This window comes from Penaeus chinensis, chromosome 41 (assembly GCF_019202785.1).
Source record: "Penaeus chinensis breed Huanghai No. 1 chromosome 41, ASM1920278v2, whole genome shotgun sequence".
NCBI classification, from domain to species: Eukaryota; Metazoa; Arthropoda; class Malacostraca; order Decapoda; family Penaeidae; genus Penaeus; species Penaeus chinensis.
The window spans coordinates 3,345,630-3,359,927 of record NC_061859.1 but is presented as its reverse complement, the minus strand read 5'-3'; the positions used below and the strand labels follow the sequence as shown (position 1 = coordinate 3,359,927).

General features: G+C 37.1%; 1 protein-coding gene across 1 annotated transcript in view; it reads right to left on the bottom strand.

The window, feature by feature from the left end:
* Positions 1-4,017: 4,017 nt before the first annotated feature.
* LOC125047708 (metaxin-2-like) overlaps positions 4,018-14,298 on the bottom strand; it is a 50,107-nt gene continuing 39,826 nt past the window's right edge. The window contains exons 3-7 of the mRNA XM_047646090.1: positions 8,645-8,721; positions 7,921-8,013; positions 5,815-5,979; positions 5,119-5,195; positions 4,018-4,747 (exon numbers count right to left, since the gene is read on the bottom strand). Of these exons, the coding sequence (XP_047502046.1) occupies positions 4,522-4,747; positions 5,119-5,195; positions 5,815-5,979; positions 7,921-8,013; positions 8,645-8,721 (638 nt within the window). The 3' untranslated portion in view covers positions 4,018-4,521. The remainder of the gene's footprint in view (positions 4,748-5,118; positions 5,196-5,814; positions 5,980-7,920; positions 8,014-8,644; positions 8,722-14,298) is intronic.

The following is a 14,298-nucleotide window of genomic DNA, read 5'->3' as shown; positions in this document are numbered from 1 at the left end:
TCTTGGTACAAAGTTTCAGCCACAGACTTTCACTTAACAGAATATTATAATGTTATTGGATACAGGAAAGATATTGTTACTGGATATTTTGACGAGACACACTACGTTTAAACTAATGAATGTCCATTTTTTACGGGTTACCCACCAATGTAATAATAAAAAATACAGAAAATAAAATAATTTCTCTTTTAAAAGTGTGTAGGGAAAGTATAGACATGAGGTAATTGTTTACACCGATATCCACTGTGTTAAAGTGATGGAGTAGTGCCATTAAGGAACCATAAATCCTCCACTGTTAGAAATGGCGGAGAGTTTTTTATTTTGTCCTCCATGTAACGTTGACTGCGCATGCATTGTCACAGGATTGAATATTGGGGCATGAGAGCAATATGTTGTATGCTCAGATCAAAATGGTCATTGCCATTTACGATGTATGTTGAAGTTATGTGCTCAGGACCCATAATTGATTGTGTACTTCTTAGTTTATGTTGAGATTATATTTAATTGTTAATAGTAAATAGTAAATTATTTGTCATTATACAAATTATGACATGTTGGTTAGATGTAATTTATTTTAAAAGTTGGTTTAACAAACTCAGAACTTAAACAATGACGTAGCAATTTTTATTGTTGTTGCATCACATTAAGGTAGTTTAATGCTAACTAATGTTTGGTGGAGTGGTTCTGAGAGAGGTCAAAGTTATTTGTAATTAGTTGGAAGTTATATAACTGTCCCTTCAATTTTATTAGAGTAACACATAAAAAGTAATTCATGCTGTTCATTTAATCCATGGTCTGATTCAATCTTGCATCAGTGTCTAAACATTTTACATCACAGGTATACAAAACAGATAAACACTATGAAATGTATGTTGATTAATCTACAGACACAATTTTGGAAGGAAGCAGATGAATTGCCAGCCCATTAAAGGTGTATCTATTAATCATGGATTAATGTTCTTCCAGCTGTAGTTTATTTTTTTGTGAATTTTATCGTGCAAAGATGGCTCCACAAGTGCTCAGCCCCCTGGGAGTCGGGTAGTAAGCCTGAGTGACCACACCTGGTTTACCCATTTCTTGAATTATCTTTTTTTTCTGATTAATATTGATACTGTTATTATTATTATAATGTTATTAATATACTAATAATCAAATTTTAAATAAAACTTTCAGTAAATTATTGGAAAGGGTAAACAGTTGAGATAGGTAGGACCAATAGTTAACTCTTTGATGATTAACTCAATGCTTCCTGGAAAATTCTGTGCTTTTTTTGTGTGTGAAATGTCTCTACACATAGATGGCTCTACTAGTGCTTAGCCACGAAAGAGTCAATTAGTAGACCTTGTGACCTAACCTGAGTTCACCATTCCCTGAATTGGCAGGATTTTTTTTTTTTTTTGAAAATAAAGGAAAAGGGTTAGCAGGCAAGACAGGCAGTACTCATAATTGGCTCATTGGTGACTTGGTACATGCCATCTATGTGTAAAAACAACTAATAAAGTAAATTCACAGTGGGGATGGCATGTACATACATTCCAACCCCATCAGATTTGGGTTGAGCAATGGTAAAGCCGTCTATGTGTAAATTCAATGAACCGATTGCCTCCTGGAGAATTTGGGGTGAGCTGGGCCTCCACTCTGGGGAGTGTGGGCTGCTAGCTGGGCTTATTTCAGATTTGGCTGGTGTGGGGAATCAATTACATGTGTTACACTTATGTAAACAATGAAATGCAGTTTTATTGAGAGAAAGAGTTTTCTTTCTTTTCTTATTCTAACAAAATAAGACAATATACGCAATTATATGCAAGGCTGCTACGCCCATGGCTTCAGTACTTCCCTTTTGTTGTCATACTTCTAGCTAGTCACTCTGGCAGAGCGCTATATGACAATCTAAGTAGTTGAGTCTAGCCTGATCATGGAATTTAGAGGGAAGGTTATTAACAGGTTTACAGCAGCAGTAACAGGCATACCAGGTGAATGATTTATGTGCTATATATGGTTCCTTTCATACAAATCAGTAGCAAATCAGAGCATTACATGTCCCATTCTCCCTCAGGCAATGTCCCAAGGCATGTTATTCGGAAGCAATGGATTATTAAATACAGTGGACATGGTATGTATGTTATGTCTTCTGCAACCATTAGATTAACATTGCATACATAAATATGTATGTAATTGATCAAGATTCAAACTGTAGAGAAAACCCTTGTAGCACCACCATGCTTAGAATCTCTCTTTACGTAGCAAAAACTGATAATGAAAAGAGTATAGATGGTAGTGATGTGACCCTTAAGCAACAGTATTTATTTCTCAATACAGAAATGATTTTACTTTTGTTTTTTGTTACCATTCACAGTATGACTGAGATAAGGAACATGTCGCATATTATTTGACAAGAATACATATATATCTGACAAAATGTTATATATATCGCATATCCAGATACTAAGCTTTGTTAAGTTATTATTCCTAGAAAATCCTTTCTGTATTTTAAAGATTTATTTTTATAACAAATTTTAACTAACTATAGATAATGAGAACCAAATTTTGGTTTAATTCATACAACTAGAGCTCGAGAATTTGTAACATTGTGCAAGTCTAAGAAATGTAATTATAGTAGATTTAGTAGATATTCATTGTTTATAGTGTTAAGCAGTACTAAGGATACTATCTACATTATTTGTACACTTTATTGCATACTATGTACTGTAAATTACATACTGTATGCTATATGCTATATACTATATGTTATATATTATATATGCTCAGTTCTTTATTTCAAATGGAATGTATCTGTCATATAGTATCTTTGTGTCATATTTTAGGCAGTTTAATTAATTTTTAAAATGGGTAAAAGTTTTGGGACAGTTGGGCGAAGATGAATATACATTAGTGCACTCCCGTCCTTGCCTGGGGGACTGTCAAGCTCACAGTAGGGCCATGCAAGACTTCATCCTAGTACAGAGATGTTGAAGCATCACCCAACATCTGTGATTATTTGCTATGAAGTGCTAACACCCAATACAAGGAGTAATAGGCAGGTAGGAAACCCACAGAAGCAGAGTAGATATATATTTTTTAGTTTTATAACTTTCTTTTATCATGTACAGTACCTATACCTATGTTGATATAAATGTAAACTTATGATAGGTTTGAAAATTCACTTCTTTGTATAGAATTATATGTTTGTAGATTTATGAATATATATTTGGCTATTTATAAAATATATGAATGCATTCAGTATACATTTATATGAATAAATATATGAATAATAATATATGAATGATACATAAATAATTATATGTGTGTATGTATTAATTATTTATTTATTTTTATATGCTGTATATTTATTTGTTTATCATTACTGTTAATTTATATATAACTTTTTATGTATATAAATGTAGTAGTTTTGGATTTCTTAACCCAATGCTGCCAGGGAAAATGAACAAAAAATGGGGAAAATGCTGTGTCTTATTTTCTATATTTTTTGTGAAATGTCTGCCCATAGATGGCTCTGCTAGTGCTTAGCCATAAAGGAGTCAATTAGTAGACCTTGTGACCTTACCTGATTTGAATTGGCGGGAAAAACATATTTTTTACAAGTGCTATGAATATCGATGGTGTTATTTTTATTATAAACATTATAATTATTATGATGGTTTTTAACATTAGTAACAGCAAAATAAGATAACATAAAATATTTTGTAAATCAAAGAAAAGGGTGAACGGGCAAGACAGGCAGTACTCGTAACTGGCTCATTGATGACTTAGTACAAGTGTAGCCATCTATGTGAAAAAACAATTAAACAAGTACTCACAGTGGGCATAGCATGTACCTACACATCATACCTGTCGGCAAGGGGTTAATGAATTTCTTAGATTTCATAATTTACTTTGTATATATTATTATTATTATATACATTCATACAGTTTTTTCTAATAAGTTGCATTATTGTTTTCTAATTATCAATAAGCACTTATGATAACAAATTAAAATAGGATAGACAGGCAAAACAAAACTGTATTGAAAATTTATTGGAAAAGATAGGATGCCAGAAGTGGCTTTTTACAATTGTTAAATGTCCAGTACATTTTAAACAGATCACTATACATTTGTCACAGACTAATAACACTACTTACAAGCACTGTATAACGGGAAGTTAAAGGCTTTCCTCCTGATTACAAAAAATAACAATTGCATTAATTTACCAATGATTTCAACATTGTCAGAATAGCCAAGGAAAAGAAAAGTATCAGTGCTTTTATCTCTACAATTCACAATGCTATATACAAAAATAAGAAATAAATCTTCATTCCTCAAAAATACTTGCTAGGTACTAATGCATATGTGGTTATTTCATTATATATGGCAAATACTGTACTTTAATGTTCTCCTAATAATCAACAGTGCTTTAAAATGCATTCCTTAATTAGGAGCTTTAGAATAACTTCTTTTGATGCAACTAATATGCTATCACACACAGGTATCTTTATTTTCTCAACTGATTTCCTAGCCTGTAATCACATAGGCACCTGGTTCAAATCTTCCAGTTTGTCGTAGTCTCCCTCTCCATTGCCACTGCTGCTACCTCCGTTGTTTTTCTCGAAGAAGTCCCTCTCAACCACCTGGCACAGTTTGACAAGGTTGCCAAATGACCTGACAATAGTTGCCAGGCGGTTGTCAGGGAGAGGTGTAGTCAGGAGAGTGAACAGGTGGCCAAAAACCAAGGCATCTAGCTCTGTTGGTCTGGGAAAGCAGAGGAAAATGTTTAAGGAAATCATTATTTGGGAAAAGAAACTTATATGGGGAGGGGGGTAAAAAGTGCAATTGAGTGTGAGAGATGAAAATGGAGAAAAAAAAAAGGGGGGGGGGGAGGGATCCTTTGCTCTATATTTTCATTCCTTTTATTTAGGTGGTCATATTTAACTTTTAGCTTCTTTAAAATAATATACATCACTTTACTGACATAGATAACTTTGTTAACTTTGGGATACAAGTCAGCTTCACATAAATAACAAACAGCAAGCTTGCATGCTGCAAAAGAACTAGAATAGTTATGAACAGCTGAACATGCAATTCTGTAAATTTTTTAGTTGGCTAACTTCTGTCAAACTCACCTGTTTCCAAAGAAAAAGTCGTGGTTATCGAGTCGTTCAGAAAGGGCATTGCAGCAGTGTTCAACTTCATTGTACACCTGTGAAATAGATAACTAGTTTTAGATGAAAAGTGACAATAATACCTGGAGAAAATCAAAAGGAACATAATATTTTTTGGGCAGGTCTCTTGTCATTATTATTTATTGGTGGTGCTGTTAGTGTTTGTGGTTGTTGTTGTTTTGGTGTTGTTGGTGGTGGTATTGGCATTGGTGGTGATACCGATACTGCTATTTGTGGTCATGGTATTGGTGTTAATGGTGGTGGTGGTGATATTGGTATTACTGGTGATGGTAGTTGTGGTATTGGTAGAGCTGGTATTGGTATTAATGGTGATGGTAGTCATGGTACTGGTAATGGTAGTTGTGGTAATGGTAGAGTTGGTGGTGGTGGTATTGCTACTGGTCATAGTGTGATCAGTGGTGATGATACTATTAACAATGCTGTAAGTGTTGGTGGCAGTACTGGTGTTACTGGTATTTGTATTGGTGTTGTTGGTGATCATGGTGGCATCGGCATCAGTATCGGTACGGGTATTGGTATTGGTATTGGTATCATTATTAATGTTAGTAGTGGTGATAGTAATTATGATGGTAGGTGTTTCAAAAAAAAAAAAAAAAAAAAAAAAAAAAAAAAAAAAAAAAAAAAAAAAAAATTAACCTCCTCCAGCGACTTCTGCTTCCAGCCAAGGACACGGAGGCGTCGCAGAACCTGGTTGCGCTTCTGGCGGGTGAGGACATGGTTGATGGGCCACGGGTAGACCGAGCCGTAGCGAGGCTTTGTCACCTCCTCGTATGTCACTTGGTCGATCCATGAGAGGTACAGCTGGGGGGAGAAAAAGGAAGTATAATAAATGTAGGGGAAAAAGGAAGGAAGGAAGGATAATAAAGATAGGGGAGAAAAGTATAGTAAAGCTATGAGGAAAAGAAGGAAGGATAATAAAATTTAAGAAGAAAGGAAGGAAGGATAATAAAATTTGGGAGGAATGGAAGGAAGGATAATAACATTTAGGACAAAAGGAAGGAAGGATAATAAAATTTAAGAAGAAAGGAAGGAAGGATAATAAAGGTAGGGCAAAAAGGAAGGATAATAAAGGTAGGGCAAAAAGGAAGAATAATAAAGCTAGTAGGGGGAAAAGAGTATGATAAATCTTTGGGGAAAAGAAGGAAGGATAATAAAGCTAGGGGGAAAAGGAAGGATAATAAAGCTAGGGGGAAAAGAAGGAAGGATAATAAAGCTAGGGGGAAAAGAAGGAAGGATAATAAAGCTAGGGGGAAAAGAAGGAAGGATAATAAAGCTAGGGGGAAAAGGAAGGATAATAAAGCTAGGGGGAAAAGAAGGAAGGATAATAAAGCTAGGGGGAAAGAAGGAAGGATAATAAAGCGAGGGGGAAAAGAAGGAAGGATAATAAAGCTAGGGGGAAAGAAGGAAGGATAATAAAGCGAGGGGGAAAAGAAGGAAGGATAATAAAGCTAGGGGGAAAAGAAGGAAGGATAATAAAGCTAGGGGGAAAAGAAGGAAGGATAATAAAGCTAGGGGGGAAAGAAGGAAGGATAATAAAGCGAGGGGGAAAGGAAGGAAGGATAATAAAGCTAGGGGGAAAGAAGGAAGGATAATAAAGCTAGGGGGAAAAGAAGGAAGGATAATAAAGCTAGGGGGGAAAGAAGGAAGGATAATAAAGCGAGGGGGAAAGGAAGGAAGGATAATAAAGCTAGGGGGAAAGAAGGAAGGATAATAAAGCTAGGGGGAAAGGAAGGAAGGATAATAAAGCTAGGGGGAAAGGAAGGAAGGATAATAAAGCTAGGGGGGGAAGAAGGAAGGATAATAAAGCGAGGGGGAAAGAAGGAAGGATAATAAAGCTAGGGGGAAAGAAGGAAGGATAATAAAGCGAGGGGGAAAGAAGGAAGGATAATAAAGCTAGGGGGAAAAGAAGGAAGGATAATAAAGCTAGGGGGGAAAGAAGGAAGGATAATAAAGCGAGGGGGAAAAGAAGGAAGGATAATAAAGCTAGGGGGAAAGAAGGAAGGATAATAAAGCTAGGGGGAAAGGAAGGAAGGATAATAAAGCTAGGGGGGGAAGAAGGAAGGATAATAAAGCTAGTGGGGGAAGAAGGAAGGATAATAAAGCTAGGGAGAAAAGAAGGATAATAAAGCGAGGGGAAAAAGAAAGAAGGATAATAAAGCTAGGGGGAAGATTGAAGGATAAAGCTGAGGGCGAAAAGGAAGGAAGGATAATAGAGCTAGGGGGGAAGGTGGGAGGCTAATAAAACTTTGAGGAAACGAGAGAGCGGTAATAAAGCTAGGGAGGAAGAAGGAGGTATACTAAAATATTCGGCAATTAATAACTAAAATATTAATTATAAAAATTATAGACAGGAATAAATGGCTAAGAAAAGGAAAGATACATTTTCTTATCAATGAATTAATAAACATTTGTAATTTCCTGCGTCGCACAGGCAATGGTGCAGCCGTAAAATATTTATGCATGATTATTTACATATATTTAAAAACAATGCTCACATGCAAAAATAAACAAAGCCATTACTAAAACAAGTCCAAGTATATTTACATACACCTTTTGCAATATGAATAAACCGAGTTTACAAATTCAACCTGAATTCCCATAATATACAACTCATTAATATGCATTTTTTCCTTGATAACTATAAAAAAACAAATCTAAAAAAAATACATAACCCACAACATATATTTCACCAACAACAGTGTAATTAAATTATTTCAAATGAACGAACGCAAATATTCCCACCTCTGCATTTGCCAGCACGTTGTTAACCAGTGACATGTAAGCTCTCATGTCTGCCTTCTGCGTGGTGTCCAGGCCGTCAGTCAAGGTCACTCCCTTGGGGAAGAAACAATTAAGTTAAAAAATAAAATGATTTGCATTCAATTCCTTCGTAAATTCGTTCAGTAATAAATAACGTTTTTGATGATACAGAATACAAAGAATACTATTTAATATACACAATTTTCTTATATTTTAGGTAATTTTTTTTCTTTTATATGTATACGAACCTAGTCCCATATTTTTTCCATCCCATCTACCCTGACGCTACACAAGATTCCCGACCTGTCGACGCGCACCTTATCGTGCACTCCACCTCGCCTGAAACCTTCCCCCATCCTACAAGGCAATTTCCCAGGCCATCCTATCGTTCTCAATCCCAAGTCGTTGTTATGCCTTACTCAAAAAAAGACCTCCAAATTATTCCAAAGAGCGTTAAATGCATCTATAAAATATGAAGAAATAAAGGTTCCCTGAAATCAATTTCCTGTCCTGGGGGCAGAAGGAAAGAAAGATAAAAATATACACACTCTCCATCCTATAAGCAATATCCTTAACCCTCCATGACACACTCTCAGTCCTACAAACCACTCGAAATCACCCACTCCCGAGGCAACAAAGTATCTTAAACCTTTATCACCATTCCCCGGAGTTTGTGACCGTAAGTAACTGAGCTCACCCGACTTACCTTGTTAGCGACAAAGGCCACAATCGGGTCGAGTTCAGCCACCACAAAAGCGCCCGCCTTGATGAACGGCACACGACCTGGAACATAACAGAAGATATTTATGATACGCGGCTTGGGATGAGGAAAAACATGGGGGAGCGGAGCGGGAAGGGAGCGAGGGGGAAGGAAGGAGGTAAAAAGAAGAAAAGAGAGGATGGTAAAGAAGGAGGAGGAAGAGAGAGAGAGAGAGAGAGAGAGAGAGAGAGAGAGAGAGAGAGAGAGAGAGAGAGAGAGAGAGAGAGAGAGAGAGAGAGAGAGAGAGAGAGAGAGAAAACGAGCTCACAGACAAAGAGAAACTGTGTGCGTGCGTGCATTAATGTAATGAATCAAACAACAGACTCCAGTATCAATGAATTATTTAAACAGACAACTATCGCATGACAACGCACACTCCATCTCCATCTCCTCAATTCTTAAAATCACAAAAACAGAAAAGAGAGGAACGATATTACGTACACGAATTGCAAAAATAATAATGACTATAATGATAAGTAAAATAATCACTAAGAATGATAAATAAAATAGTACTAACAATAATGCCACTAATCATGACAGTAAACAAAATAACTGTACTATTTTGTTTACTGTTACAATTACTGACGTTATCATTAGTACCATTTTAAGTAGCATTACCTTACTTCCGTACTAATATCGCTAGTGTCACTTTATTCATCATTATCTTAATACCATTATATTTACCATTATTATTTATGTCATTTGAATTACCATTAGTATTATTCCCATTTCTTCTATCATTACTAGTGATTAGTTTACCATTGTAAGTACTAACATCATATTTCCCATTCTTAGCTGTACTAAGAATGGGAAATATAATGATAGTGCTTACAACGGAAAATAAAATGGTAAAAATGAAAATGGTACCAATTTCCCTGTCATTCCATACCCAGACAAGCGCTATATATATATATATATATATATATATATATATATATATATATATATATATACATATATACATATATACATATAAACATATAAACATATATACATATATACATATATACATATATACATATATATACATATATATACATATATATTCATATACATATATACATATATACATATATACATATATACATATATACATATATACGTATATACGTATAAACGTATATATACGTATATATACATATATATATACATATATATATACATATATATATACATATATATATACATATATATATACTTATAGATATACATATATACATATATATATACTCATATATATCCATATATATATATATATATATATATACATATATATAAAATAAACATATATATTTTTTTCCCTTTATTATGCACAAACAGCTCTGATACCAACATGCAGGAACGAAAAACTATGGCATCTTCTATTCGCATAAAATTGGTCATATGAATGTCTTCAATGTGATAATACTGTAAAGAGCTCGGAAAAAAAACATATGATAAAGTTTATATATATATATATATATATATATATATATATATATATATATATATAATAATAATAATAATAATAATAATAATAATAATAATAACAATAATAATAATAATCCCATGAAAACAAATATTCAACAACAATAATAACAACAAAATCAACATAATAGTAATTATAATAATAATAATAATAGTAATAACAACAAATAATAATACTAACAATACTAGTACTACTACTACTACTACTACTACTAATAATAATAATAATAACAACAGCAATAACAGTAATTATAATAAAAAAATAACAATCATAGTGACAATGACAATAACAATAATAATAATAATAATAATAATAATAATAATAATAATAACAACAACAAAAACAACAATAAAAATACTAATAGCAGTACCATCATTAACACCAACACCATCCACTCTTCTCTCACCGCCAATACTATTACCACCAAACACACAACATGAGCAGACGCATCCCCCTCGACGTAATGCATAATGAAAAAAAAAAAAGGCAATCCGGTAACTCGACAGCCCACGGAAGCACAGCCCACATGCAACGCCGTTCCAAGGTTAGGAACAACCCGAGGTCTATATAGATCTATCTCGGGGTGGATAGCCTGTCACAATAACGGTATATATATCGCAGGTATATATCGCGGGTATATCGAGGGTACAACCCAAGTATAACGCAAGAGGCCTAACTGCTGTCTATCGAGCGTCACGGAATCATGGAAGTGAACCGCAATGAATAACATTAACGGTGGCATAACACACGCTATATGGGGAGGGGAGGGGGAGAAAAAAGGAGGGGAGGGGAACGGAGAGAAGGGAGGGGGAGAATGCGGAGGGAATGAGGAATGGGAAGAGCAGAGGAGAGGGGAAGACGACGGAGGGAGAGGGAAATGGGGGAAATACGGAGGGAAAGGGGAGGGGGAAATGGGGTATAGGGAGGAGGGAGGGAGGGTAGGCAACGTAGGGGCAGGGAGAGAGGGAAGGGAAGGGGTTTGGCTACGTGGGGAGGGAGGAGGGGCAGGGAAACACATGAGGGGAAGGAGAAGTCTACCGTTTGGAAAGTCCCAACAAGATGAAACTAGAACGTATATTTTGTTCCATTCTGCCGCCCCCTCCGTCTCTCTCCCTTCCTCTCTTTTAATTCAGCACTCTCACTGCCTCCCGCTTTATTTTCTCTCCTCTCCCCTTCCTCTTCTACCTCTGTTTCTTCTTCTCTCTCTCTCTCTCCTCTTTACTCCTATATCCATATATCCCAACTCTGTCCCCCAATCTCCTTCTCTGTCTCTCTCTTTCTCTTTCGCTTCCTTCACCGTCTCCCTCTTCCTCTCCTTCACCTTCTCCCTCTTCCTCTCCTTCACCTTCTCCCTCTTCCTCTCCTTCACCCTCGCCCCTTCTCTCTCATCGCCTCTAAGACAGACATAATAAATTCACGACCTGTCTATAACGGCCCTAAATACGAGGGTGGCGGCGCGGGACGACAAATTAGAATCTGAGGCAATAAAGAAAATGGGGAAAAATAATAGAAAATGGGAAAAACGAGTAGAAAATGGGAAAAATGGTAGAAAATGGAAAAACGAATAGAAAATGGAAACACGAATAGAAAATGGAAAAATGAATAGAAAATGGGAAAACGAATAGAAAATGGGAATACGATTAGAAAACGAGAATCGAGTAGAAACGGGGAAACGATTAGAAAATGGAAAAACTACCAGAAAATGTGGAAACACAGAAAATGGGAAAACGAGAAAAAAATTGGGAAATTGATGTAGAGCAAGAAAACTAATAGAAAGCGAATTAAAGAGCACTAAGAGACAAACAAGGAGAACGACGAAGAATGAAAAATAAATACAAAACAAAGGGAAATGGGAGAGAAATAATGGAAGATAGAGAAAAAACGAAGAAAAAGAAAGGTTGGAAAGTGAGAAAAATAGCAGACAGAAAGAAAAAGAGGATGAGGAAATATGAAAAAAAGAGATAAAAACAAGGAAAGAAAAAAAAAGGGATACAAAAGAACAAAATCTGAAAAAAAAATGCACAAAAGACAAAGAAACCGAAAGAACAAAGGAACAAAAAAAGACAAAAAAAAAAAACAAAAAACAAAGAAAAAGAGAAAATCTGAAACGAGAAAGAGAAAAAATAAGAGAGAGAGAGAAAAAACACAGGACGGGCCGCCCGCCAGGAGCCTTCTCGAAAAGCCGGAGGATAGATGGCGTGACGTGGCGGAACAGGAAGCCGTGTCTGTTATTTATGTCGGTCATGCATTCTTTATAGTCATGCATGCATACCTCCTCCTCCTCCTCTCCTTCTTCCTCTTCCTCCTCCTCCTCTCCTCCTCTCCTCCTCTCCTCTCCTCTCCTCTCCTCTCCTCTCCTCTCCTCTCCTCTCCTCTCCTCTCCTCTCCTCTCCTCTCCTCTCCTCTCCTCTCCTCTCCTCTCCTCTCCTCTCCTCTCCTCCTTCCTCCTTCCTCCTTCCTCCTTCCTCCTTCTTCCTCCTCCTTCTTCCTCCTCCTCCTCTCCTTCTTCCTCCTCCTCCTCTCCTTCTTCCTCTTCCTCTTCCTCCTCTTCCTCCTCCTCTTCTTCCTCCTCCTCTTCTTCCTCCTCCTCCTCCTCCTCCTCCTCCTCCTCCTCCTCCTCCTCCTCCTCCTCCTCCTCCTCCTCCTCCTCCTCCTCCTCCTCCTCCTCCTCCTCCTCTTCCTCTTCCTCTTCCTCTTCCTCTTCCTCTTCCTCTTCCTCTTCCTCTTCCTCTTCCTCCTCCTCCTCCTCCTCCTCCTGTCCTTTTTCCTCCTCTTCCTCCTCCTCCTCCTCTCCATTTCTTAGCATCCATTTCCTTCTCCCTCTCCCTTACACCTTCACCCCCTCCTCCTACCCTTAGGTTTTCTACCCCCTCTGCCTCCTCCCTTAACATCCTTCCCCCTCCCTCTCACTTTCTCCTCCCCTCTCTTCCCCACCTTCGTCCCTCCCTTGGGTTTTCCTCCCCCCTCTGTCCCCTTCTTCGTCCTCTCTCCTTCGCACTCCCTCCCTTTCTTACCTTTTCTTCTATAGTTACTCCCCTTCCCTTAGTGACCCTCCCTCTCTCTCCCATTCCCCTACATTTCCTTCCTCTCTCCTTCTCTACTTCCTTTAACGTCCCTCCCCTCTTTACCCCCTCCCTTACCATCCCTCCCCCCCCCCTCCCCATGCATTTCCCTTACACCAGTTCCTTACCTTCCCTTTACCTATCTCTTCCTTTGTCCCTGGATGCTGACGGATTCGCCATAAACAACAGAAAGAAATGGCGGATCTCCAGGCCTTTATTTCTTCACATAAAAAAAAAGAACTTACAGGAGTGGGAAGTAACCGTGTTGGCTGAAGTTTGTTTGTTTGTTTGTTTGAGTGTTTCTTTCTTTCTTTCTTTCTTTCCACTACAGTGTTACTTTACCCTTCGCAATCTGTTTATTTTTCTCTTATCTTTTATTAGCTTTTTCTATCTTTACAAAATCTCTCTTGACTTATTATAAACTTTACCTTCAAAATTCCGTTAAAATTATCATTGTTATTACAATTTCCACCAGCTTTATCCTCGCAATTTCTCAATTACCTTTTCATTATATCTACAATCTAATAATCTTTCTCTGTTTTCTCCTCTCTTTGTTTCCCCTAAAACCTCACTTCTCCTCCTCTTCTTCATCTTCTCCATATTCTTCTTATTATTATTATTATTATTATTATTATTATTATTATTATTATTATTATTCCCTCTTTCCTCTTTCCTCTTTCCTCTTTCCTCTTCCTCTTTCCTCTTCCTCCTTTTCCTCCTCTTCCTCCTCTTCCTCTTCCTCCTCCTCCCCCTCCTCCCTCCCCCTCCTCCTCCTCCTCCTCTCTTTATCGTCCCCCTCCCTCTCCCTGCCTCCCCCTATGAACCCAAAACCTTCCCGAACACCACACCCTCTCGCCTCCCTCCTTCCCTCTCGCCCGTAAATCACTCCCGTTTGTCAATAATCTTCTAAAAGGAACTTGCGTTTACCCCTTCCTCGCCTCTGCCAAAAGCACGGCAACCTTTCGTCCGCTCTTCCGCACGCAAATGCAATCTTAACGTCTTTTTCCTTCTGGGATGATGGTGAGGGTGATGGTGATGATAGTGATGGTGATGATGGTGATGATGATGGT